This window comes from Pan troglodytes, chromosome 10 (assembly GCF_028858775.2).
Source record: "Pan troglodytes isolate AG18354 chromosome 10, NHGRI_mPanTro3-v2.0_pri, whole genome shotgun sequence".
Taxonomy (NCBI): domain Eukaryota; kingdom Metazoa; phylum Chordata; class Mammalia; order Primates; family Hominidae; genus Pan; species Pan troglodytes.
This window is the reverse complement of record NC_072408.2, coordinates 19,391,038-19,414,696: the sequence shown is the minus strand read 5'-3', so window position 1 is coordinate 19,414,696 and position 23,659 is coordinate 19,391,038. Positions and strand designations below refer to the sequence as shown.

General features: G+C 41.0%; 1 protein-coding gene and 1 pseudogene across 5 annotated transcripts in view; one reads left to right on the top strand and one right to left on the bottom strand.

Moving 5' to 3' along the window:
* The window catches only part of LRP6 (LDL receptor related protein 6), a 150,027-nt gene that overhangs the window by 473 nt on the left and 125,895 nt on the right, over positions 1–23,659 (top strand). For 4 of the 5 annotated variants that reach the window (XR_673283.5, XM_024347693.3, XM_001152103.7 and 1 more), the window contains exon 2: positions 21,865–22,258. The exons of the other annotated variant lie outside the window; for it this stretch is intronic. Coding sequence is in view for 3 of the 4 variants with exons in the window: in XM_024347693.3 (XP_024203461.1) it covers positions 21,865–22,258 (394 nt within the window). In the remaining variant the exon portion in view is untranslated. The remainder of the gene's footprint in view (positions 1–21,864; positions 22,259–23,659) is intronic. 5 annotated transcript variants of the gene reach the window in all.
* On the bottom strand, positions 17,110–20,587 carry LOC129136570 (ubiquitin-conjugating enzyme E2 variant 1-like; annotated as a pseudogene).

The following is a 23,659-nucleotide window of genomic DNA, read 5'->3' as shown; positions in this document are numbered from 1 at the left end:
CGGGGAGAGGCCTGGTCGTGGGGAGGGGGAGAGAAAGGGGCCCGGGAGCAGGGGCTGCGCGCACCGCCCGGCCACAATGCGGACCTGGCCTGGCTTCCCAGACCTTCCCCGGAGACATCGGAGCTTCGATCCCGGCTGCTGGTCTTAGGGAACCCTTGGCACCCCATGCTGTCGGGATGACTGAGTGTCTGTGTGCCTCTCTCTGCCTGGGGTCTTCCAGGGAAAAGGGTCTCTTTGTACGTATTTTGGCTTTTAAAATGTTTTGAGTCCGAGATGCTTTAAGGTTGGCCTTATCCATCGAAGCCCCCCCACCCACTCCCCACCCCGTTTCGGTGTTTCTTAGGTGAACTTTTAAAGCCCTCTTGCTATTTTTTCCAGGCCTTGTTACAGGTAATGATTGGCTTCCGTTTGGGATATAATGATCCTGGGTGAGAGCGCAGTTGGAAAGTGACTCCGGGGTTATAGGTCGAGCGTTTCAGCATTGGGAGCCTTCTGAGCTTCAGCCCATAATAAAATAAAACATTGCCCTTGTAACCTCTGGTATTCACGGCTTGCCCCTATTTTCGGAGTATGCAAGTGTACAGTTGGCACTAAGTAGGGAAATTCATCCTCGTGTGAAGAGGAGCCGGTCCTGGGACCAAAATGATAATTTGTTCTGCACCCCTGGGGACTGCTTGGCACTTTGGTAAATTGCATAGGCTGTTCGAGATAATTTGCTCTGGGAATAATTCGATGGCACTATGATGTTTTGAATTGGACTGCAAAGCTGACACCTGCTCTTTGACTTTTGTGACAGTTCACAAAGATTTTTGACTGGCCCGTCGGCAGCTCTTCTCAAACTATTTAGTGTTGAACTTGAGATGGCTGTGATGGTTGTGGAGCATTTACCAGCAGAGGAATTTACCAGCATTACCAGCTCGATACGGTGGCTTGTAGTTTTGGTAAAGTTCTTACTGGCGTTCATAGTAAGTTCTTTTCAGGCATGTGACCGCTGGTCGCTGGAGATTTTTAGGTGTTAACAAGCTAAACTTTTGTTAAGTTCTCCAAACTAATTTAAGTTTACAGAACACTAATAGTAAGTAATAGTCTGTGACAGGTGTATATTTTTGCGTGTACTGTGTATATATTTCGGATGAGAATGATTGAGTTTTTTTTTTGGAGGAGGAGAAATACTTTCTTCAGTTACTCTGTAGTAATGCAGCATTGTGTTTGCATGTTCTATTACTTGATACTCTAAGCATATTACAAAGTTTTCCCACATGTAAACCCCGGAAAGGTAGTGTTCATTAGATTTTTGCGGCAGAAATTTTAATGAAGTGTTACGTACTGGAGAGGTTTCATAAGTATATACTTATTTTATTATTGGCATACTCTATTGAAAGGGGTTTTGCTGTAGCTGTTAGAAACAACTATATTTGACATAAGAATATGTATGTATTTTAAGACATAGGGTTAATAGGGTTGACAAATATGAGAACCAGCTGATTGGTTAGAGTCGTGGGGAAACTTATAACTTGGGATGTTTCTGGTTGTCTAGTTGTATTTCTTGGAGGAGACGTGTGTGACGTAAATGCCGTTTGTTTAACACCAGCTTTGAGACCAGAGCTGGGTTTGTTCATTATTGGAATTTAGATAGGTTGCACTTATTTATGTAACAAGACCTGGAAGAGGTAATAGTTGAAATTGTCTCGTTTCCACTAGCAAGGTTTTCAGAAGTGGAGCTCTCGTTTTAAATGTGGCGAAATATGGTGTCAGGTGGTCTTCTAATATGTAACAGTACTGTACTTAGCTGTGAGTACATATTATTTGAAGTAAAACTGTCTTTTGATGTAAAAGATTTTTGTTCATAATTTAGAATTAATACATTCTTTGAGAATGTCATCCTCTGTTATAGTAAAGATATTTAGTCAACCTTGGGCTCCAAGGAGAAAAATCTGATTGATTTGTTGCATTTAGGTCATTTTTTCCCCCCACAAAGAATTGGGGCTTTAACATTGGCTGAGTGTGATGGCGTATGTGAGAGTCTGGGAGACCTTCTGTCCTGTAGCCCTGTTGAATTAGTAGCAGAAAGCCAGGGAATACCGTTAGTGCTGTGTCCCTATCTCTATCATCACATGACAAGGTATAAAGGAAAGATTTGGGAATTTCAATACTAAAATCTTGGATTTAAAGCCCAAGTGTCACAACTTCATAACTTTGTGGTTCTGGTCTAGTCCGCTTCTCTAGGTCTCAGTTTCTTTACTGGTAGTGTGGATAATGATACCTGACTAGTTTGCAGGGTTATTGGGTGTTTTAAATTAAATAATATGAAGTACCTTGTTAATGTTACTTTTTGCTATAATTTTTGCTTGTTCAGGGACATATCCTCAAATGCTTTCATGATTTGAGATTTAATTTGTATAACGTTCACAATTTTTTTTTTTTTTTTAAAGAGACAAAGTCTTGCTTCATCACTCAGTCTGAGGTGCAGTGGTGTAATCACAGCTCATTGCAGTCTCAAAGTCTTGGGCTTAAGTGATCCTCCTGCTTCATCCTCCCAAAGCTCTGAACTATAGGCACGTGCCACTATGCCCCCAATTTTTTGTAGATATGGGGTTGGTGTGGGGGTGTCTTCATATATTGCCCAGGCTGGCCTCCAACTCCTGGCCTCAAGTGATCCTCTCAAAGTGCTGGGATTACAGGTTACAGGTGTGAGCCACCATGCTTGGCCAGGTTCACGAATTCCTATTTTTTTTTTTGGAGGTAGGGTCTTGCTCTGTTGCCTAGGCTGGAGTGCAGTGGCATGGTCGCTGCTCACTGCAGCCTGGACCTCCTGTGTTCATGTGATCTTCCCACCTCAGCCTCCCAAGTAGCTGGGACCACAGTTGTGTGCCATAACACTTGGCTAATTTTTATAGAGCCAGAGTTTTGCTATGTTGCCCAGGATGGTCTTAAACTCCTGGGCTCAAGTGATCCTCCCACCTCCGCCTCTCGGAGTTCTGGGATTACAGGTGCAGATTCACACATTCTTTTTTTTTTTTTTTGAGATGGATTCTTGCTCTGTTGCCCAGGCTGGAGTGCATTGGTGTGATCTCCGCTCACTGCAAGCTCTGCCTGCTGGGTTCACGCCTTTCTCCTGCCTCAGCCTCCTGAGTAGCTGGGACTCATTTTTTTGTATTTTTTAGTAGAGACGGGGCTTCACTGTGTTAGCCGGGATGGTCTCCATCTCCTGACCTCGTGATCTGCCCACCTCGGCCTCCCAAAGTCCTGGAATTACAGGCGTGAGCCACCACGCCCGGCCAGATTCACACATTCTTTTTTTTTTTTTTTTTAAAGACAGAGTTTCGCTCTTGTTGCCCAGGCTAGAGTACAATGGCATGATCTCGGCTCACTGCAACCTCCGCCTCCCGGGTTCAAGTGATACTCCTGCCTCAGCCTCCTGAGTAGCTGGAATTACAGGCATGCACCACCGTGCCCAGCTAATTTTTTTTTTTTTTTTTGTATTTTTAGTAGAGATGGGGTTTCTCCTTTTTGGTCAGGCTGGTCTTGAACTCCTGACCTCAGGTGATCTGCCCACCTCGGCCTCCCAAAGTGCTGGGATTACAGGTGTGAGCCACCATGCCTGGCCCAGATTCACACATTCTTAAAAGTGAAAGGGATCTTGGTCGTTTGAGCCTCAGCAGTTTATTTGTAAGTGGGGAAACTCAGATTCAGAGATACTGTAATTTAATAAAGGTAGGTTAATTAAAGATGGGGCAGGGATTTATTATTCATTCTTTTAGCAGATATGTATGGAATACCTCCTATATGTCAGCCTCTGGTACTGATGGTGAGTAAAACAATGTGTTTCCTAATCTAATGGGCCTCACAGTTTAGGTTGCCATCCTTACCATTTTCTTAGTTCCATTCGGATACTGATGAGAAAAAATAGTATCTGATTTTCTGCTGGAAGTATTTTTGATAAGAATATAGGTTTTGGAATACCATCGGTGTGTGTAATCTGTGAAATATTATTTCTTAGCTTGCTTTTTTTTTTTTTTTTTTTTTGAGACGGAGTCTCGCTCTGTCGCTCAGGCTGAAGTGCAGTGCCGCGATCTTGGCTCACTGCAATCTCTGCCTCCTCGGTTCAAGCGATTCTCCTGTCTCAGCCTCCTGAGTAGCTGAGACTACAGGTGCCTGCCACCATGCCTGACTAATTTTTGTATTTTTGTATTTTTTTGGTTTTTGAGACGGTGTCTCACCCTGTCGCCCAGGCTGGAGTGCAGTGGCATGATCTCAGCCCACTGCAACCTCTCCCTCCTGGGTTCAAGCAATTCTCCTGTTTCAGCCTCCTGAGTAGCTGGGACCACAGGCGCACACCACCATGCCCGGATAATTTTTATATTTTTAGTAGAGACGGGCTTTCACCATATTGGTCAGGATGATCTTGAACTCCTGACCTCAAGTTATCCACCTGCCTTGACCTCCCAAAGTGCTGGGATTACAGGTGTGAGCCACTGTGCCCGGCCTAATTTTTGTATTTTTAGTAGAGATGGGGTTTCACCATATGGGTCAGGCTGGTCTCGAACTCCTGACCTCAGGTGATCCACCCACCTCTGCCTCCCAAAGTGTTGGGATTACAGGCGTGAGCCACCGTGCCTGGCCTTTTTAGCTTTTTTTGAGGAGGCTTGTTATATAAAAATTCTTCATTACTTTTTTTTGTTTTGGTGGGCTGGTGGTAAATATTGTTGGAACAAACCACTAGTGTTTTGCATCTTGTATTTCGGTAGAAGCGATCCTTTTCTTCCTTTAAAATCAGGTGTTATAAAGTCTTGGGGAAGTAGAACAAATTTTGGAGTGGCAATCAGGAGAATTAAGTTATGGTTCTAAATTTGCTGTGTAACCTTGAGTGATCTCTGTACACTTTATTTGGAGATTAGAATTCATGTTAACACATTAAGGGTTCTGAAAAGTCCTGAGGTAAAGAGACCGGTTTTAACTTTGTTTAACCTATTATTTTCCAAACTTGTCAAGTATTACATTGATATTTGATGACAGTTTCATATAGTTAATTTGATACTGTCATTCCTGTTTACTTACCTGGCTTCAGGTTTGCTCATTTGGCTAAATAATAATTTGTCTGGTTATTAAATTTTAAGGTTTTAGCTTGTTGTTATCAGAAGGGCTAAGTGATTTCCTGTGGTTCAATTTTTTTTTTTTTTTTGAGACGGAGTCTTGCTCTGTCGCCCAGGCTGGAGTGCAGCGCCCAGGCTGGAGTGCAGCGGCGTGATCTCAGCTCACTACAAGCTCCGCCTCCCGGGTTCACGCCATTCTCCTGCCTCAGCCTATAGGCGCCCGCCACCACGCCCGATTAATTTTTTGTATTTTTAGTAGAGATGGGGTTTCACCGTGTTCGCCAGGATGGTCTCGATCTCCTGATCTCGTGATCCGCCCGCCTCGGCCTCCCAAACTGTTGGGATTACAGGCGTGAGCCACCGCGCCCGGCCATGATTCAATTTTTAAGAGATTTTTTTTTTTGCTTTAATTGGAAGTTTTTCCATTTGCTGTACTGAACTACTGCGTCCTTATATATGCTTTGGCTGTCAGAAAGGACTGTTTTAAATATCAAAGGAGATTCTGGGAAGGGATATATTAATGGAAAATATTTTATGAGAACGTATATTTTTTGTTTAAATATTTTGAGCATACTGGAAAAATAATGTTTAGTGCTATTTAGGCCATGGGTAACTACTCTGAGAAAGATCATTTTCATCATAGAAATTCTATTGAAAGTTTATATTTAGAGAAGATTATATGGAAGGTACTATAGCAGAAAGACATGGCTTGTTGTTAAACAGGCCAAGTTAAACTCTTCTGCCGCTTTGTGTTCCTTTGGACAAGTTATTTCCTTTCCTGTTAGGTGGGGATATAACTTGCAAGACTTCTGTGAGAACTGACGAAATGTTTGTAAAGGGGTAGTAGAACGCACAGTCAATAGTAGACATTGAATAAATGGTTGCTATTATTAAGATGGCCGAATTAAAAGAAACATTATACTCTGGAAAGACTGGTAAAACATTTTAAGTGTCGCTATGTCCCGGGCACTGTTTTTGGCAGTTGATAGTTTTAGGCCAGTGGTTTTGGAATTTTTTTTGATTCTTCTGCAACTGGAATAAAAGCTCCATAAAATACTTTTACTTATGGAAATTTCTGTTTTGTTTGATATAAAACGGAATGACACTAAATTTTTTTTCTTTTTTCTTTTTTTGAGACGGTGTCTTGCTCTGTCGCCCAGGCTGGAGTGCAGTGGCGCAATCTCGGCTCACTGCAAGCTCCGCCCCCCGGGTTCACGCCATTCTCCTGCCTCAGCCTCCCGAGTAGCTGGGACTGCAGGCCCCGCCAACACGCCCGGCTAATTTTTTTTGTATTTTTAGTAGAGACGGGGTTTCACCATGTTAGCCAGGTTGGTCTCCATCTCCTGACCTGGTGATCCACCCGCCTCGGCCTCCCAGAGTGCTGGGATTACAGGCGTGAGCCATCGCGCCTGGCCTAAATTTATTTCTAAAGGATTGCAGCCATAACTATTTTAGGTGATGATTATTATAAATAAGCTACAGAACAGACAGTTCAAATGATTGTGATACTTGTTAAAGAGTTAAGTATGGGCAAAATAATTTTATCAAGACATCTAATTGAGAAATTGCATTATTTGTTTACAACAATTATTCAGTTGGTGGATTTCTTTCTGCAGGATGGCTGAATGCTATACTGAGTTTCTGCATTGCATGTTTTCACTTTGGATAAGGGTGTTTATCTTCTATAAAGTAAGCCTCACTTCAGTGAATAAAACACTGTTTTATATGAGTAACTTTGAAATTTAGTCAAATATACAGACTAGGCAATCTAAGAACAGGCTGTTTGCTCTTAAAATTATTTATTTTAAAATACAATTTGTCAATACATAAATACAAGGAAACAAGGTTATTTGGTGTTATTAACATATGCTTTTGTTTCTCAAGCTGTTCGTGTTTGTGGCAGTGAGTATTCTCACTAAAGGTTCAAGCTGTTCGGGTGTGAGGCTAGAAACTTTTAAAATGTGCTTGGACTCTTCGGTGGAAATTATTGATACTTTGATGCTGTGATCCTTTTAGCGGTATCATAACTTGTAGTTTCTGTAATATCTTGCTTGGAAGGACCTTGTATAAGTGCTTAAATATTTTGGAACTTATTTCAGGAGGAGATTGGGGATGCAAAATGAAATTATATTTTTAGGCAGAAAACTACATTGTTATGTAAGTTATTAACACCAGGCCTAAAGTTATTGATGAGACTCTCAATAAAAATAACATGACCAGCAGTAGTTTTTTTTTTTTTTTTTTTTTTTTTTGAGATGGAGTCTCACTCTGTCACCCAGGCTGGAGTGCCGTGCCATGATCTTGGCTCACTGTGACATCTGCCTCCTGGGTTCAAGTGATTCTCCTGTCTCAGCCTCCCAAGTAGCTGGGATTAGTAGGCGCCCACTATCATGCCTACCTAATTTTTGTGTTTTTAGTAGAGATGGGGGTTTCACCATGTTGGCCAGGCTGGTCTCGAACTCCTGACCTCAGGTGATCCACCCGCTTTGGCCTTCCAAAGTGCTGGGCTTACAGGCGTGAGCCTGCTGCACACAGCTGTCATTTTTTTTTTCCCAAGAAAATAGTCACCCAAATATTGGAAACCTACCTTTATCAAATTATGTATGTTTAACCAGGAGGCTGTTTTCTCTAATGGTCTTAGTCATTGTTTTATCACTACAAGACCCAAACTACAAGTAAAGGACTGCAAGGGATAGGAGTCTTCCTCACTATTGACTAGCTTTATTGGTACGTATAATTTAAGTACTGTATATCCATATATCCAGTTTAAAGATACTATGTTTTGCAAGTCTGAGAAAGGTGACGAGTGAACTTCATTCCCATGAATTCTTAGCTACACATTATATTGTCTTTATTTGTAACCTTCTAGATTTATGCTAATGCAGAAATAGCTCTTTGATGAAAAGTTTTTGAAGAGTAGACGTTTTTCCCCTTTATATGCACCATGTACCAGAGGTTTGCACATATTCAGCACTGTAAATTTTACATTTAAAGTAATATAAAAGGATGTGAATTTTTATGACATTTATTTGGAACGCCATTTTGTGTTTTGACTCAATCGTTCATTAGCTATAGTTAAATTATAAATTTGTAACGATTACAAAGATTTCTTAGTCTGGGTCATGGTGGCTCACACCTGTAATCCCATCTCTTTAGGAGGCCAAGGCGAGAGGATCACTTGAGGTCAGGAGTTCAAGACCAGCCTGGGAAACATCTATAAAAAATTAAAAAATTATCTGGTCACGATGGCACATGCCTGTAGTTTCAGCTGCTTAGAAGGCTGAGGCAGGAGGATCACTTGAGCCCAGGAACTCAAGGCTACAGTGAGCCATGATCATGCCACTGCACTCCATATCACAGACAAAACCCTGTCTTTCAAAATAAATAAATAAAGATTTCTTAGCATAGATTAGATATGTTAAATAGACTACTAAAAATCAGCATATTCATATCTGAGATTGAATTCAAGGTGTGGACTATGTAATGTGTTTTCTGGTTTTAGGATATAACTATTGCACTAATATAATTAGTTTTTTTTTTTTTTTTTTTTTTGAGACAGGGTCTCACTGTGTTTCCTAGGCTGGAGTGTGGTGTGATGCTATCACGGCTCACTGCAGCCTGGACCTCCTGGTCTCAGGCGATCCTCCTGCCTCAGCTTCCAGAGTAGCTGGGACTATAGGCACGTGCTACCACGCCCGGCTCATTTTTATTTTTATTTTTATTTTGTAGAGACAGGGTCTTATTATGTTGCTCAGACCGGTCTCGAATTCCTGGGCTCAAGTGATCCTCCTGCCTTTGTTTCCCAAAGTGCTGCGATTACAAGCATGAGCCACCATGCCTGGCCTCAAGTACTTTTTTCTTTCTTTCTTTCTTTTTTTTTTTTTTTTTTTTCATTAAGCCCTTTCTATCAAGTACTTTTTTTTTTTTTTCCTTGAGAGGGAGTCTTGCTCTGTTGCCCAGGCTGGAGTGCAGTGGCGCGATCTCGGCTCACTGCAAGCTCCGCCTCCCAGATTCACGCCATTCTCCCGCCTCAGCCTCCCGAGTAGCTGGGACTACAGGCGCCCGCCACCACGCCCAGCTAATTTTTTTTGTATTTTTTTTAGTAGAGACGGGGTTTTACCGTGTTAGCCAGGATGGTCTGATCTCCTGACCTCGTGATCCGCCCGCCTCGGCCTCCCAAAGTGCTGGGATTACAGGCGTGAGCCACCGCACCCGGCCTGTCAAGTACTTTTTTAAACCAAGTTTTTTGGAGCTATAATTCACATACAGTAAAAATCTCCATTTTACAATGTCTAGTTCGGTGGCTTTTAGTATACTCACAGGGTTGTAAAACATGACCACTATCTCATTCCAGAACGCTTATCATCCCCTGCTCCCTCAAAACCCATACATTTCCCATTTCTCCCTTCCCTCAGCCTCTGGTAACCATGAATTTACTTTCTGTCTCTATGGATTTGCTTACTCTGAATATTTCATATAAATGGAATAAAATATGTGGCCTTTTGTGTCTAGCTTCTATCACTTAGCACATTTTCAAGGTTCATTCATGTTGCATGTGTCAGTACTTCATTCCTTTTAATGGCTGAGTAATCCATTGTATGGATATATTAAATACTTTCAAATGAGTGTGGGTTTGATTATTGGAGTCTTTACCTTGAGAAATTATTTCTGAATCTCAGCTTTTGATACGTTAAAAAAATCTGTTTTTTTTGAAACAGAGTCTTGCTTCATCACCCAGGGAGGAGTGCAGTGGCACAATCTCTGCTCACTGCAACCTCTGCCTCCTGGGTTCAAGTGATTCTCATGCCTCAGCCTCCTGAGTAGCTGGGACTACAGGCGTGTGCCACCATGCTGGCTAATTTTTGTATTTTTAGTAGAGAGGGGGTTTGGCTATGTTGGTCAGGCTGGTCTTGACCTCCTGACCTCAAGTGATCTGCCTGCCTTGGCTCCCAAAGTGCTGGGATTACAGGCATGAGCCACCACTCTGGCCTATGTTTGTTTGTTTGTTTTGAGCTGGTGTCTCTGTCACCCAGGCTGGAGTGCAGTGGCGCGATCATTGCTCACTGCAGCCTGGACGTTCCCAGGCTCCGGTGATCCTCCCAACTAAGTTTTTGTATTTTTTATAGAGATGGGGTTTCACCATGTTGCTCAGGCTGGCCTTGAACTCCTGGGCTCGGTGATCCACCCGCCTCTGCCTCCCAGAGTGCTGGTATTACAGGCGTGAGCCACCGCGCCTGGCCTAAAAAATATTTTAAGTTCCTGTTTTTCTGCTGGAGAAGCACTAAATAGTTTACCAGTATCTCGTGTTTCTGAATAGCCCTGTCAATCGTCCTGTCGCAGTTAAATCTTTTTACTAAATTCATATCTAGAGTAAGAAAATAGAAGAGGTATTAGAAATTACCTGGGCCAACTCCTTCGTTTTATAAATCAGAAAGATGAATGACTAAAGCCAGATTGTTTGTACTCTGGACAGTAATTTTACATGCAGGACTTTCTGTATGTACCTTATTTTACCTGGGCCGCCTTGTGGTTTTGAAAGAGATGCTGATGACTTTGATAGAGGGAAATACATATTAATGTAAAATTTGGCATTTGCAAATAGGTAGTTTGTCATAGTACTTATACTGTAAATAAAAACAAAGCTGAGGCCAAGGTGCAGTGGCTCACACCTGTAATCCCAGCACTTTGGAAGGCCGTGGCAGAGGATCGCTTGAGCTTAGGAGTTTGAGACCAGCCTGGACAACACAGTGAAACCTCTTCTCTACAAAAAAATAAAAAAAAAATTAGCCAGGCGTGGTGGTGCCTATAATCCCAGCTGCTTGAGAGGCTGAGGAGGGAGAATCGCTTGAACCTGGGAGGTGGAGGTTGCAGTGAGATGAGATCGCACCACTGCACTCCAGCCTGGATGGCAGAGTGAGACTCTGTCTCAAAAAAAAAAAAAAAAAAAAAAAAGTGACCAAACCCAAAAGCAAAAACAAAGCTAGACTTAGGTAAGGAGAGACTTTATTTGAAAGGATTTTTGCAGTAGAAGGACATGCTTACTACAGGATCTGCAACACACTTCAAAATCAAACCGAAAAAGGCTTTTTTTTTTTTTTTTTTATAGAAAGGAGAAGTAAGCAGGGCTAGCAGGAACTTTGTGGGAATGTGGGCCAAATAGGTAGGGGTGAGCAGATTGCATGACCAGGACTATTTAACTGGAAAGCATTTTTTTTTTTTTTCTGCAGTCAGCTGATGGTCAGAATGAGGGAAGAAGTTGTGCATCTACTTTCTTAAGCTTAGGGCAAGCCAAAGTTTAGGAATTTGTGGGGAGAAGAGAATCCTGACTAAAGTTTATTCAAGCCAAGTCAATGAGTAAGTAATGGGCAATTGTGATGTGCACTTGTCAGTCTCCCTGTTGTTTAAAACAAAATCATTCACTGTTGACAATGGAATAAGAGTCATTGAGAAGTTGATCTCATTAGATTGGGCCTGATTATTTACATAGGTGTAGCAATAATAGTAATTTATCATATAATAGGTCTTTTAATATTGCCTTGCTGAAAGTTTTTTTAAGGAATCTGATTGGACTTTAAAATGCCTCTTGAGACTATAAAGGTAAGTCAAGAACTGACCATCAGGTTTCACTTGTAATACCTATAAATTTGGGTGAATTCCTGTCTTGAAGTTCCCAAAATATTCTAGGATTTTTGAGCCTGCCGGGAAGTGATCTTGCTTAATTCACCTGCAAGGCTGGGAACTCTGTAAGCCAGTTACCAGGCCAGTTTTCCTAAGAGGACTGTAAGCGTTGGTTCATAAAGTCAACTGTAACTTAGAAGTATTTGGTCATACCTGATTAAATGAATATTTTCAAATGTGGCATTCCAGTCAAAGCCTTGGTTGCATAAGTAATGTTTCCAGCTAGGAGGCAGACTCATTGAACCTCTGCAGATAACTATATTGCCATGAAAATAAAAATAATAAGAGTTTTTGAATTCTGGAGGAGTAAGACGGGGGAGAAAAAGATAAGTGTTTATTTCGGTTTACAAAAGCATAGTCTCCTTAAATTGTTGTGAGTTATAGATAGCTTCAGAGAAAAGAGAAAGGGGTTCCTTATATCCAGAAAATAGGACGCTAAGGCATCAGCAATATTTTAAACGAAACCCATAATCATCCTTCATCAGTTTATTCAGTTCTATGTAATTAATTCTTGTTCTGCTGGATCTGTGTTAGCAGTCTCACGAACCCATCTGTTTCTCTACCAGCTGTTTGGAAATCGTGACTCAGTCCACTGGTGTGGTCTCAGAGTTATTTAAGTGATGCCATCAGACGCTTGTGTTCAGGTTACCTGGCATAGTAGTTTTCCTTTTTCTTTCTTTCTTTTTTTTTTTTTGAGACAGAGTCTCACTCTGTCACCCAGGCTGGAGTGCAATGGCACAATCTTGGCTCACTGCAGCCTTGACCTCCTGGGCTCAAGTGATCCTCCCATCTCAGCCTCCCTAGTAGCTGCGACCACAGGTGTGTGCCACCATACCCAGCTAATTTTGTATTTTTTTGTAGAGAAGGGGTTTCGCCAAGTTGCCCAGGCTGGTCTCGAACTCTTGGGCTCCAGTGATATGCCCACCTCAGCTTCCCAAAGTGTGGGGATTAGAGGCGTGAGCCACCACACCTGGCCCTTTTTTATTGAAGACAAGTGCACTCTGGCCTGTAGCTGATTTGCAAGTGCTTTCAGGGAAGCATTAGAGTAAAACAGAAAACTATCTGTAGATGACAAAATACTTAAAACGGTGATGATTAACCTATTACTGATAATCTTAAAAGTGAAAGATCTCCTATTGCAAGGATGAAAAACCAAACACCGCATGTCTCACTCATAGGTGGAAATTGAACAGTGAGAACACTTGGACACGGGAAGGGGAACATCACACACCAGGGCCTGTTGTGGGGTGGGGGGAGGGGGGAGGGGTAGCATTAGGAGATACACCTAATGTAAATGACCAGTTAATGGGTGCAGCACACCAACATGGCACATGTATACATATGTAACAAACCTGCACGTTGTGCACATGTACCCTAGAACTTAAAGTATAATAATAAAAAAAAAAGAAAGAAAAAAGTGAAAGATCTTATGAAACTTTGTTAGAAAAGATAATGAAATTGACAAGGAAGTTTGATTTTTGTGGCATGCGAACTAAAATCAAATCAACCCAAAAAAGTGTTAGACAAAAGCATATCTATAAGCGTAATGATTAACCTTATTTTATTATTATTTTTTGAGACAGAGTCTCGCTGTGTTGCCCAGGCTGGAGTTCAGTGGCGCGATCTTGGCTCACCGCAACCTCTGCCTTCTGGGTTCCAGTGATTCTCCTGCCTCAGCCTCCTGGGTAGCTGGGATTACAGGCACGCGCCACCACGCCCTGCTAATTTTTATATTTTTGGTAGAGACAGGGTTTCGCCATGTTGGCCAGGCTGGTCTCAAACTCCTCACCTCAGGTGATCAACCTGCATCAGCCCCCCAAAGTGCTGGGATTAAGGTGTGAGCAACTGTGCCCAGCCGATTAACCTTATTTTAAAGAAGAGTGGCTAGTACATGTCATTTATGAATATAGATGAATATATTCATTGCAGAGAGAAAATCTAAAGACATATAATCCTAAGATGTAATGGACTATGAATATGTCAAGAGTATATCAAGAATGTATCAAGATTATCAAGGAAAAAGATTTAGCAGTCTGGAGTAGGTCGTTAACTTCTATATAATAGCATTCCATAAGTAAATGATGTGAATTCTTAACTGAGAACCATTAGCCAACCTAGAAGATTAAAGAAGTCAAATTATGACCAAGTTAACATTGAGGAAAAAAAATCCCTGAAATTATGACTGATGACATTATACTGTTGTCTAATACCAGGCAAAGCAGCACCAGAACTCTGATTAATAGACATGGACAATGAGGGCATTGATGAATTTCCAGGAGCTTTATACCTTCATAGAACTTCCAAAATATCCCTATTAATAACATTTTACCTATACAAATTTAACTTAAACTTAGGGAGGATAAGCCTCTCTGGCTTTGACAGTGCTTTCCATATGACCCATAACGTTTGATCAAATAAACTATTATTTTTAACATCTCTCTTTTACAAGGTAAAGGGAATTTTGATTTTCTAGGGCCCCTTAGGGGAAATCTCAAAGACAGTTGTTGGTACAAAAGGCATCATTTAGGAGGTTTGAACATTTGATTAAATAGGATCATGGGCCACTGTGGAAAAAAATACTTGGCTACATATTTAACCAAAAGTGACCGGAAAAAAAAGATTTTAGTTCAGTGCGGTGGCCCATGCCTGTAATCTCAGTGCTTTGGGAGGCCAAGATGGGAGGATCACTTGAGGTCAGGAGTTTGAGACCAGCCTGGGTAACATGGTGGGATCCTGTCTCTACAGAAATTAGCTGGGCGAAAGATTTCATGCCTATAGTTCTAGCTCCTCAGGAGGCTGAGGCAGGAGGATCGTTTGAACCCAGGAGTTTGAAGCTGCAATGAGCTATGATTGTGCCGTTGCAATGAGCCATGATTGTGCCACTATACTCCAGCCTGGACAACAGGGTGAGACCCTGTCTCTTAAAAAAAATATTGAAAAAAGTAAGCATGGGAGGTAATGCAGTGGTGAAGAACCTTACCCTTTTAAGGGTGTGAATACAGTTTTAAGTAATTAAGGACATGATAAAGTCAGCATTAAGCACAGGAAATTCTGGTAAGACACAATCTTTGCCTTCTGTGGAGATTATTCAGAAGGCAAAGGAAAACCTTTAATAACTTCTTTATTAAAAGCAGACTCATGGGCGGGGCACCGTGGCTCATGCCTGTAATTCCAACACTTTGGGAGGTCGAGGTGGGTGGATCACAAGGTCAGGAGATCGAGACCATCCTGGCTAACATGGTGAAACCCCGTCTCTACTAAAAAAAAATGCAAAAAAAATTAGCCGTGCGTGGTGGCGGGCACCTGTAGTCCCAGCTACTCGGGAGGCTGAGGCAGGAGAATGGCATGAACCCGGGAGGCGGTGCTTGCAGTGAGCTGAGATCCCACCACTGCCCTCCAGCCTGGGTGACAGAGCGAGACTCCATCTCAAAAAACAAAAATCAAAAAGACAAACTAATAACTGAAGAAAATCCGTCATTTTAACAGAGAAAACTAAAATCTAGTTTTACGTAACTATAATATTTGATAAGCACTTAAAAACATCTTACAAATAAACCCGTCAAATCTTAGCCGGCTTTGGCTGAGCACGGTGGCTCACGCCTGTAATCCCAGCACTTCGGAGGCCGAGGTGGGCGAATCACTTGAGGTCAGCAGTTTAAGACCAGCCTGGCTAACATGGCAAAACCACGTCTTTACTAAAAATACAAAAAAATTAGCTGGGTGTGGTGGCGAGCGCCTGTAATCCCACCTACGCGGGAGGCTGAGGCAGGAGAATCACTTGAACCTGGGAGGTGAAGGTTACATTAAGCCCAGATTGTACCACTGCACTCCAGCCTGGGTGACAGAGCGAAACCCCATCTCGAAAAACGAAGAAGAAAAAAAAAAATCAAGCCAGGTGCGTTGGCTCACGTCTGTTACCCCAGCACATTGGGAGGCTGAGGTGGGTGGATCATTTGAAGTTAGGAGTTCGAGACCAGCCTGGCCAACATGGTGAAACCTGCCTCTACTAAAAATACAAAAATTAGCCGGGTGTGGTGTTGGGCGCCTGTAGTCCCAGCTACTTGGGAAGCTGAGGCAGGAGAATCTCTTGAACCAGGGAGTCAGAGGTTGCAGTGAGCCGAGATTGTGCCACTGCACTCCAGCCTGGGTGACACAGTGAGACTTCGTCTCAAAACAAAACCCCCAAAATATTAGTAAATATGTATATGATATTTCTGTGTGCAGTGAACTGTAGTAGGCATTGATGATAAAATTAGTTATAAGGTATGGTTCTTGTTTCCAAGGGCTGAGATCCTAGAGGTAGGAAGTATGCTTAAAAAAAAAAAAAGCTAGTATCATGTAAGTACTAAAGACTAAGGATTAAAAGAAGTAAAGCTGAGTCAATTAGAAAGGGTTACAGAGTAGGTAAGGGTTGACTCTAGCCTTGAAGGACTTGCTTGCTGGGAGAAAAAGAAGTATGGAGTAGGCAGGAAAATGAATACTCTGCGATGATGGGTGTGATGTACTCCCAGTTTACATGTTTTGAAACCTGTTTGTATGATGCAGAGACTATAAAAGATTAATTTAGAGTCCTAGGTAGAAGTCATGGTGGAAGGCTGAGGTATTGAGGCATTTTGTAAATTTAGGCAAGGGGAATCAGAATGGCTTTTGAGTTGGCTAAAGTGAAAGTATTAGAAGTAGAAAAGGAAAGGGGAGAATATTGAGGTAACTTACTATTAGGATATTTTAGGCCTAAAGTCATGAAGGTCTAGAGTAGGAAGGATAGTGGTTTTAAAAATGGAGAAGAGGTGGCAGATTTAAAGACATGCTTGTAAAATAAGAGTCAACAAGACAGTAATTGTCAGACTAGGGGAAAAGGGGAGGGGCTCAAAGATGGCTCCAAGGCATGCCAGTAAGGTTAGAATTGTGTACCATTGACTGGTGAGGGATTTTGTTGTTTTGGGGGAAAGGTGATGAATTTAATTTAACGGGAGGTAGAGATGGCCAACAAAAAGTTAGAGGGACAGAACTGGAGATGATGTTTTGGGAATTAGCTGCATAGAATTGCTTGTTGACCAGGTGAACTTTAATTAATTTATTTATTTCCTTCCTTCCTTCCTTCTGTTATAGCACAACTTATATATTTCAAATGGACAAAAAATTAGTTTTACAGCATCTTAAGATAAATTTCCTTTGGGAGCTTCCTTTCCAGTACTTTGAGGTCTACAAGACATATCTAGAAAATTTGCTGCTGTGGAAAATGAAGACTGCTTAAATTGAATGAGGGGGAAGAGGAAGGGCCTGTGGTTTTTCTTTTCGATTAATTGCTGTAACACTGTATTGTGGTTTTTCTTTTCGATTAGTTGCTGTAACACTGTCCTTCAGGTGGCTGAGGGAGTTTCATATTTTCTTTAGACACCATTAGGCGCCAGAGCTCTTGCAGGACAACTTTGGTGCTGTGAATTCTGCCATTTTGCTAGCACTGATATGGCTCTTGGGTCCACCAATCCATTAGAACTATTAACTCCATTCATATTAATTTTTTGTTACAAATCTTACAAAGGGGGGTGCTTCTGGGTATTTAGGTCCACATTTTATTTTAAGGCTGTATATTCAGTTTTCATAAATTGTTCTTGCAGGCCCAATTATCATCCCTGTACGTCTTGTAAGTGTCACGTCTTTATCATTGTCTAGACCTCAGCTAACTGCCATCTCCTACTCCTTTCAGGCCTTCTTTGAGTTCTTCCAAAAGTGGGAAATTGCAAGGGACTTTTACTCCTGAGCCTGTGGTGGCTGCCACCTTGTGTTGCTGTTGCTTGTGAACTTTAATTTTTTATACTCTGTCATTTGGAACAACAGAGAGTCTTAGGATACCTATATATAGGAAGTGGAAGGTTTGAAACAAGACAAGAAAAAATAGGTAGTATTGTATGAGGAGAACATTCTATATAGGTAGGGATATAGTCAACAGCATTGACTGCTCTAGAGGTGTTAAGAATAAAGACTGAGAGGCCGGGCGCAGTGGCTCAAGCCTGTAATCCCAGCACTTTGGGAGGCCGAGGTGGGCGGATCACGAGGTCAGGAGATCGAGACCATCCTGGCTAACACAGTGAAACCCCATCTCTACTAAAAATACAAAAATTAGCTGGGCGTAGTGGCGGGCGCCTATAGTCCCAGCTACTCGGGAGGCTGAGGCAGGAGAATGGCGTGAACCCGGGAGGCGGACCTTGCAGTGAGCCGAGATTGCACCACTGCACTCCAGCCTGGGCGACAGAGCCAGACTCCATCTCAAAAAAAAAAAAAAAAAAAGGAGTAAAGACTGAGAAAAGACCACTGGATTTGGTTATAAAGATTTAGAGGAAGCACTTGCAGTTGAGTGATGGATAGGAAGTTAGATAAAAGAGTAATAGCTAATGAATGGTAGTGTGAAGTATATATACCAATGTTATAAGATTTTGCAGTTAGTAGAAATATAATTATTATTCTGATGGTAGCAAGGTTAGGGTTATTAAAACAAAACAATAGCAAGGAACCTGGCATAAACCATTGAAAATACGAGAAATACAGAACAATTGATAGAGCAAAGTTGTAGAGAGGAGGTAAGGAGGCTGAACCGAAAGTATTGCTTTAGCCTTAGGAGGAAGGCCATCTTCTCATTTGAGACTGAGGACAAGGTAAGGGAAGATGGGTGGAGAGAAAATTTTGAGAGGTATAAATTAAGATGTTGGGGATGTATGACATTTACCTTGTATCCTGCTTCACTGAGATTGTTTTATGAGATGATCTGAGGATAAAGGATTCAGGGCATGGAAATTAGTCTTTAAAAGTAGAAAAGGCTTAGAAAGGCTGGTAGAGAAAGTTTCCCAGGAGTTTAATAAAGGAAAACAAGGATTCCTGAGCACTGTGAGTGTTCCACTGAAGAGAAGTGATGGTGATTATTTGGGTTATCTGAATACTAGGCAGTCAGAAAGTAAGCTCTCTGGAATGGAAGATACTGGCATGTTCCAGGGAGCAAGTATGTGGTTCCAGTGTGTCTGTTTGGTAGATAAAAACAATGTTACAAATCAAATTATACCTATCAGATATCCCATTTAATATGTTGCTGAACAGATACTGGTGACAATGTAATAGAAAGTATTCAAGCATCAGAAGGGTGGTTGGACAGGATGAACCCTGGGATTTCCTTTCAATAGTGTGGTTTATGTGCAGCAGATTTATGTACAGTCCTTTACAAATCCTCAATTGTAACTAGTATTGCTAACTTAAAAAAGATTAACTTTGCCTCCTTCACCCGTTTTCAGGAGGGAGAAGAGACTCAGAATGCTTGTGAGGCCTTAACTGACCAGAAAGCGTTTTTGGATTTTGTAGACCAAAAATATTCAGTACACGTAGAAGTGTTAAAGTTTGACTTGAAAGCAATGAAAGACATTTGGCTGCCACCTAATGTCCTATAGCTTTGATATAGTTTTCCAAGATAGTGCCATAAAGAAGGTGCCCAGTAAATATTAGATGATTATCACTCTTGAATTTTAAATTTTAAGTGTTTCGTGGGTATTCCTTAGCCTTATGCAGCACTTAGCATTGTATCCTTCACTAGTAGGGACCTTTTTTCTGATGTTTATATTTGGCCCATAGTATGAGAGACTCAGTATAGTGGGCTCTGTGGGGACTGATAAATCAGTGTGATGTGTGAAGGCCAGAAATGAATTAAAAGTGACTCTGTTAGGGAAGTTTATGAATTTGCTGATAGCTGCAGCAGATACACAGAATAAGCAGAAAGATTGGTTAGCCACTTTTTAAAAAAGCTGTCTGCCAGTTTGTTTTTGACTAAGAAAGTTGGATTTAAGCTTAGTTAGGGAAGTTTATGTTGTACTTATAGATGAAAATAGTATACATTTATAACTATTTGACAGACACAATCTATAGTGTAAACATCACTTTTTTCTTACACTTTTTTGAGATTGGAGTAATTTCTTGAAAAGGGGAATCGTTACTTCTAAATGGTAGTTGGGCTTGGCTTCAGATGACACAGTTGTAGACCTTTAGTAAGTAATTATGAAAGAAGATCATGTAGATAATTGTATCATAACTCACTCTTTTTTTTTTTTTTGAGACAGGGTCTCCCTCTGTCACCCAGGCTCACTGCAGCCTTAAACTCCTGGGCTCAAGTGACCCTCCCATTTTAGTCTCCTGAGTACCTGGGACTACAGGCGTGCACCACTATGCCTGGCTACTTTTTTAAATTAATTTTTTCATAGAGATGGGGTTTCCATGTGTTGCCAAGGCTGATCTTGAACTCCCGGGCTTAACCCAAGTGCTGGGATTACAGGCGTGAGCCACCGTGCCTGGCTTGGTCTTACTTTTGCTGCCTCATTTATGTTCTGCATTCCAGCCTCTAGATGTGTGCTATCCGATACTACCACTAGCCACACTTGTCTATATAAATTGGAATGAATTAAGATTATATAAAACTGGGGCCGGGCGCAGTGGCTCACGCCTGTAATCCCAGCACTTTGGGAGGCCCTGGCGGGTGGATCACCGGAGGCCAGGAGTTCAAGACCAGCCTGGTCAACATGGCGAAACCCCACCTCTAGTAAAAATACAAAAAATTAGCCGGACCCATAGTGGTGGGCACCTGTAATCCCAACTACTCAGGAGGCTGAGGCAGGAGAATTGCTTGAACCTGGGAGGCGGAGGCTGCAGTGAGCCGAGATCGTGCCATTGCACTCCAGCCTGGGCAACAAGAGCAAAACTCTGTCTCAAAAAAAAAAAAAAAGGTTATATAAAATTAAAAATTTAATTTCGTAGTCACACTAGCCACATTTTAAGCGCTCCATAGCCGCGTGTGACTGGTGGTACTGTGTTATGCAGTGGAGAGGACATTTCCATCATCACAGAAAGTTCTGTAGGACAGTAGTGCTCTAGATTTTTAATTGTTGCTTGATACTAGGAAAGTAAATGTCAGAAGCTTGGAATAGATATTTAATAAAAACCAAAAAAACATGGAATTTATACTACCTCACTCCCAACAGCCTCAACTTTCTCAAAGTTAAATGTTATTTCTGTAAGATTGGCTTTATATTTAGTTTCGGGTCTTTTCAAAGGTCATTTTAATAGTAATATAGAACAGAATAAAGTAGCTTTACTAAGAACTATTTCTGTCAAACTGTAACAGTTTTATAAAGGTGTAATTGATAGACAATAAATTTTGCTTATGTTAAGTGTAAAATTTAATGTTTTGACATGTTTACACCTCCGAAACCATCATTGTTGATAATATAGCTCATCACCTGCAAAAGTTTGCTCATGCCCATTTTTAATCCTCCCCTCATTCTTTTGCACCTTCTTTCCCTATTTTGAGACAGCCATTGATCTGCTTTGTGTTTTTACAAAAGTTTGCCTTTTGTAAAAGTTTATATAGATGAGAGTCATGCAATATATACCTTTGTTTTGGCCTGGCTTCTTTCATTCTGAATTATTTTGAGATCCACCCATTTTTCATGTACAAAGGGTTCATTATTTTCTGTTGTATGGCAGTATCACAGTTTTTTATCCATTAGTCTGTTGATGACATTTGGGTTGATTCCAGTTTGGGTTATTACAAATAAATTGGTATGAGCATTTGCATACAAGTCTTTGTATTGACATATGTTTTTGTTTCTCTTGAGTAAATACCTAGATGTGGAATAAGCAGTATCTAGCTATTGCCTTGGATTGTATAGTAGGTTGTATGTTTAACCTTTTAGGAAACTGCCAAACTGTTTTCCCAAGTGGCTGTACCATTTTACATTCACCCCAGTAGAGTGTGAGTGTTCCAGTAGCTCCATATTATTGCCAATTCTTGGTATAGCCAGGCTTTAAAATTTTATCTGAGTTATTTTGACAAGAAAAGACTATCGTGGTGGAAATAGTTCCCCCCATTTCCTATGTCTTATTTTTTAAATGCTGCAAAAATAATATTTTGTGTGTGAAGTTTAGATGGTCTCCTAATGATTTATTTATTCTTTTCTTATTTTCGACAGTCTTTGCTCACTAATACCGATTGAAACCCAGTTTGTAAGAACCAATACGTTTTCTTCCTTTTCACTTACATATTTTTCTTTTTTTGTTCTAGCGGCCCCTTTGTTGCTTTATGCAAACAGACGGGACTTGCGATTGGTTGATGCTACAAATGGCAAAGAGAATGCTACGATTGTAGTTGGAGGCTTGGAGGATGCAGCTGCGGTGGACTTTGTGTTTAGTCATGGCTTGATATACTGGAGTGATGTCAGTGAAGAAGCCATTAAACGAACAGAATTTAACAAAACTGAGAGTGTGCAGAATGTTGTTGTTTCTGGATTATTGTCCCCCGATGGGCTGGCATGTGATTGGCTTGGAGAAAAATTGTACTGGACAGATTCTGAAACTAATCGGATTGAAGTTTCCAATTTAGATGGATCTTTACGAAAAGTTTTATTTTGGCAAGAGTTGGATCAACCCAGAGCTATTGCCTTAGATCCTTCAAGTGGGTAAGTTTTTGTACAGTGTACGAAGATCATCGTACCTCCTTTTGGTTTTTCTCCACTGACATACACCACCCTGACCCCTATGAGAAAAGAAAGATCGAAAACAGGAATTTTAGATTCTTTGGGCTTCTTTGTTGAGTAGACTTGAATGTGGAAAGTTACGTTGTGTTATTATTATTTTTGACAGGGTTTTTGCTTTGTCACTCAGGCTGTAGTGCAGTGGTGCAATCAAAGCTCACTGCACTGTCAGCCTCCCAGGCTGAAGTGATCCTCCCATTTCAGCCTCCCAAGTAGCTGGGACTTTAGGTGTGCGCTACCACACCTGGCTAGCTAAAAAAAATTTTTTGTTAGCTGGGCGTAGTGGCGCACATCTGTAATCCTAGCTAGACGGGTGGCTGAGGCACGAAAATCACTTGAACCCAGGAGGCAGAGGTTGCAGTGAGCTGAGATCGCACCACTGCACTCCAGCCTGAGCAACAGAGTGAGACTTTGTCTCAAAAAATTTTTTTTTTGTAGAGACAGAATTTCACTGTGTTGCCCAGGCTGGTCTTGAACCCCTGGGCTTAAGTGATCAATCGCTCTGCCTTGGCCTCCCCAAGTGCTGGGATTACAGGTGTGAGCCACTGTGCCCAGTCTGTTGTGTTCTTAGTGTTTCTGTAAATCGTTTTGGGTTTCTAATAGCCATGTTTATATTTCTTGGGTTTTCTTCTGTATTTATTTTTTGTGATATCAGAAGATAATTTAAAGAGAGAGAAGAAGGAATGAAATGAGAAGTATTTGATAGCCCAAGATGAGATAGACTAATCTAGATCTTATACCTTTTATTATATACACAATGATATTGTGATACTAGTGTTTTTTTGTTACACTCTGAAGCGTTATTTAATGTCAGTATTGAATGAAAAATAAAAATTATTAAATAACTCATTTCTAGTTAGCTAAACATATATTTGCAATAAAGGTTTATTTTCTAATGAGAAGGAAAACTTAAAGCTCTGAGTAAATCTCATTTCAAAGTGTGAACTGTATCCTCACATTGCTTCTCTGTTACTATGTCTCATTTCTACTATTAGTATATACCATTTTGTGATATTTCTTTATTGAATAAATTGTCATGGCTAGTCTGTCATGGCTAAGTATAGATAACTATCTGAACATGAACCTAAAATGACTAATATTTGGTTAAAATCCAAAGATAAATAACCTGTACTATTTTAATACTTTGTTTTCTTTAGCTTTCAGCTGTATTAGAATGCTTTAAAACTCATTTCCCTTATAGAAAGGAGTGAATTCTTTTTATATAATAAATGAGAACTTGGGGAGAATGGAAGAAAGGTTTATATGTGCTTCTTTATCTTGATATCAGGCCTGATTTGGTTACAGAGGTTGAACAGGATGCCATGT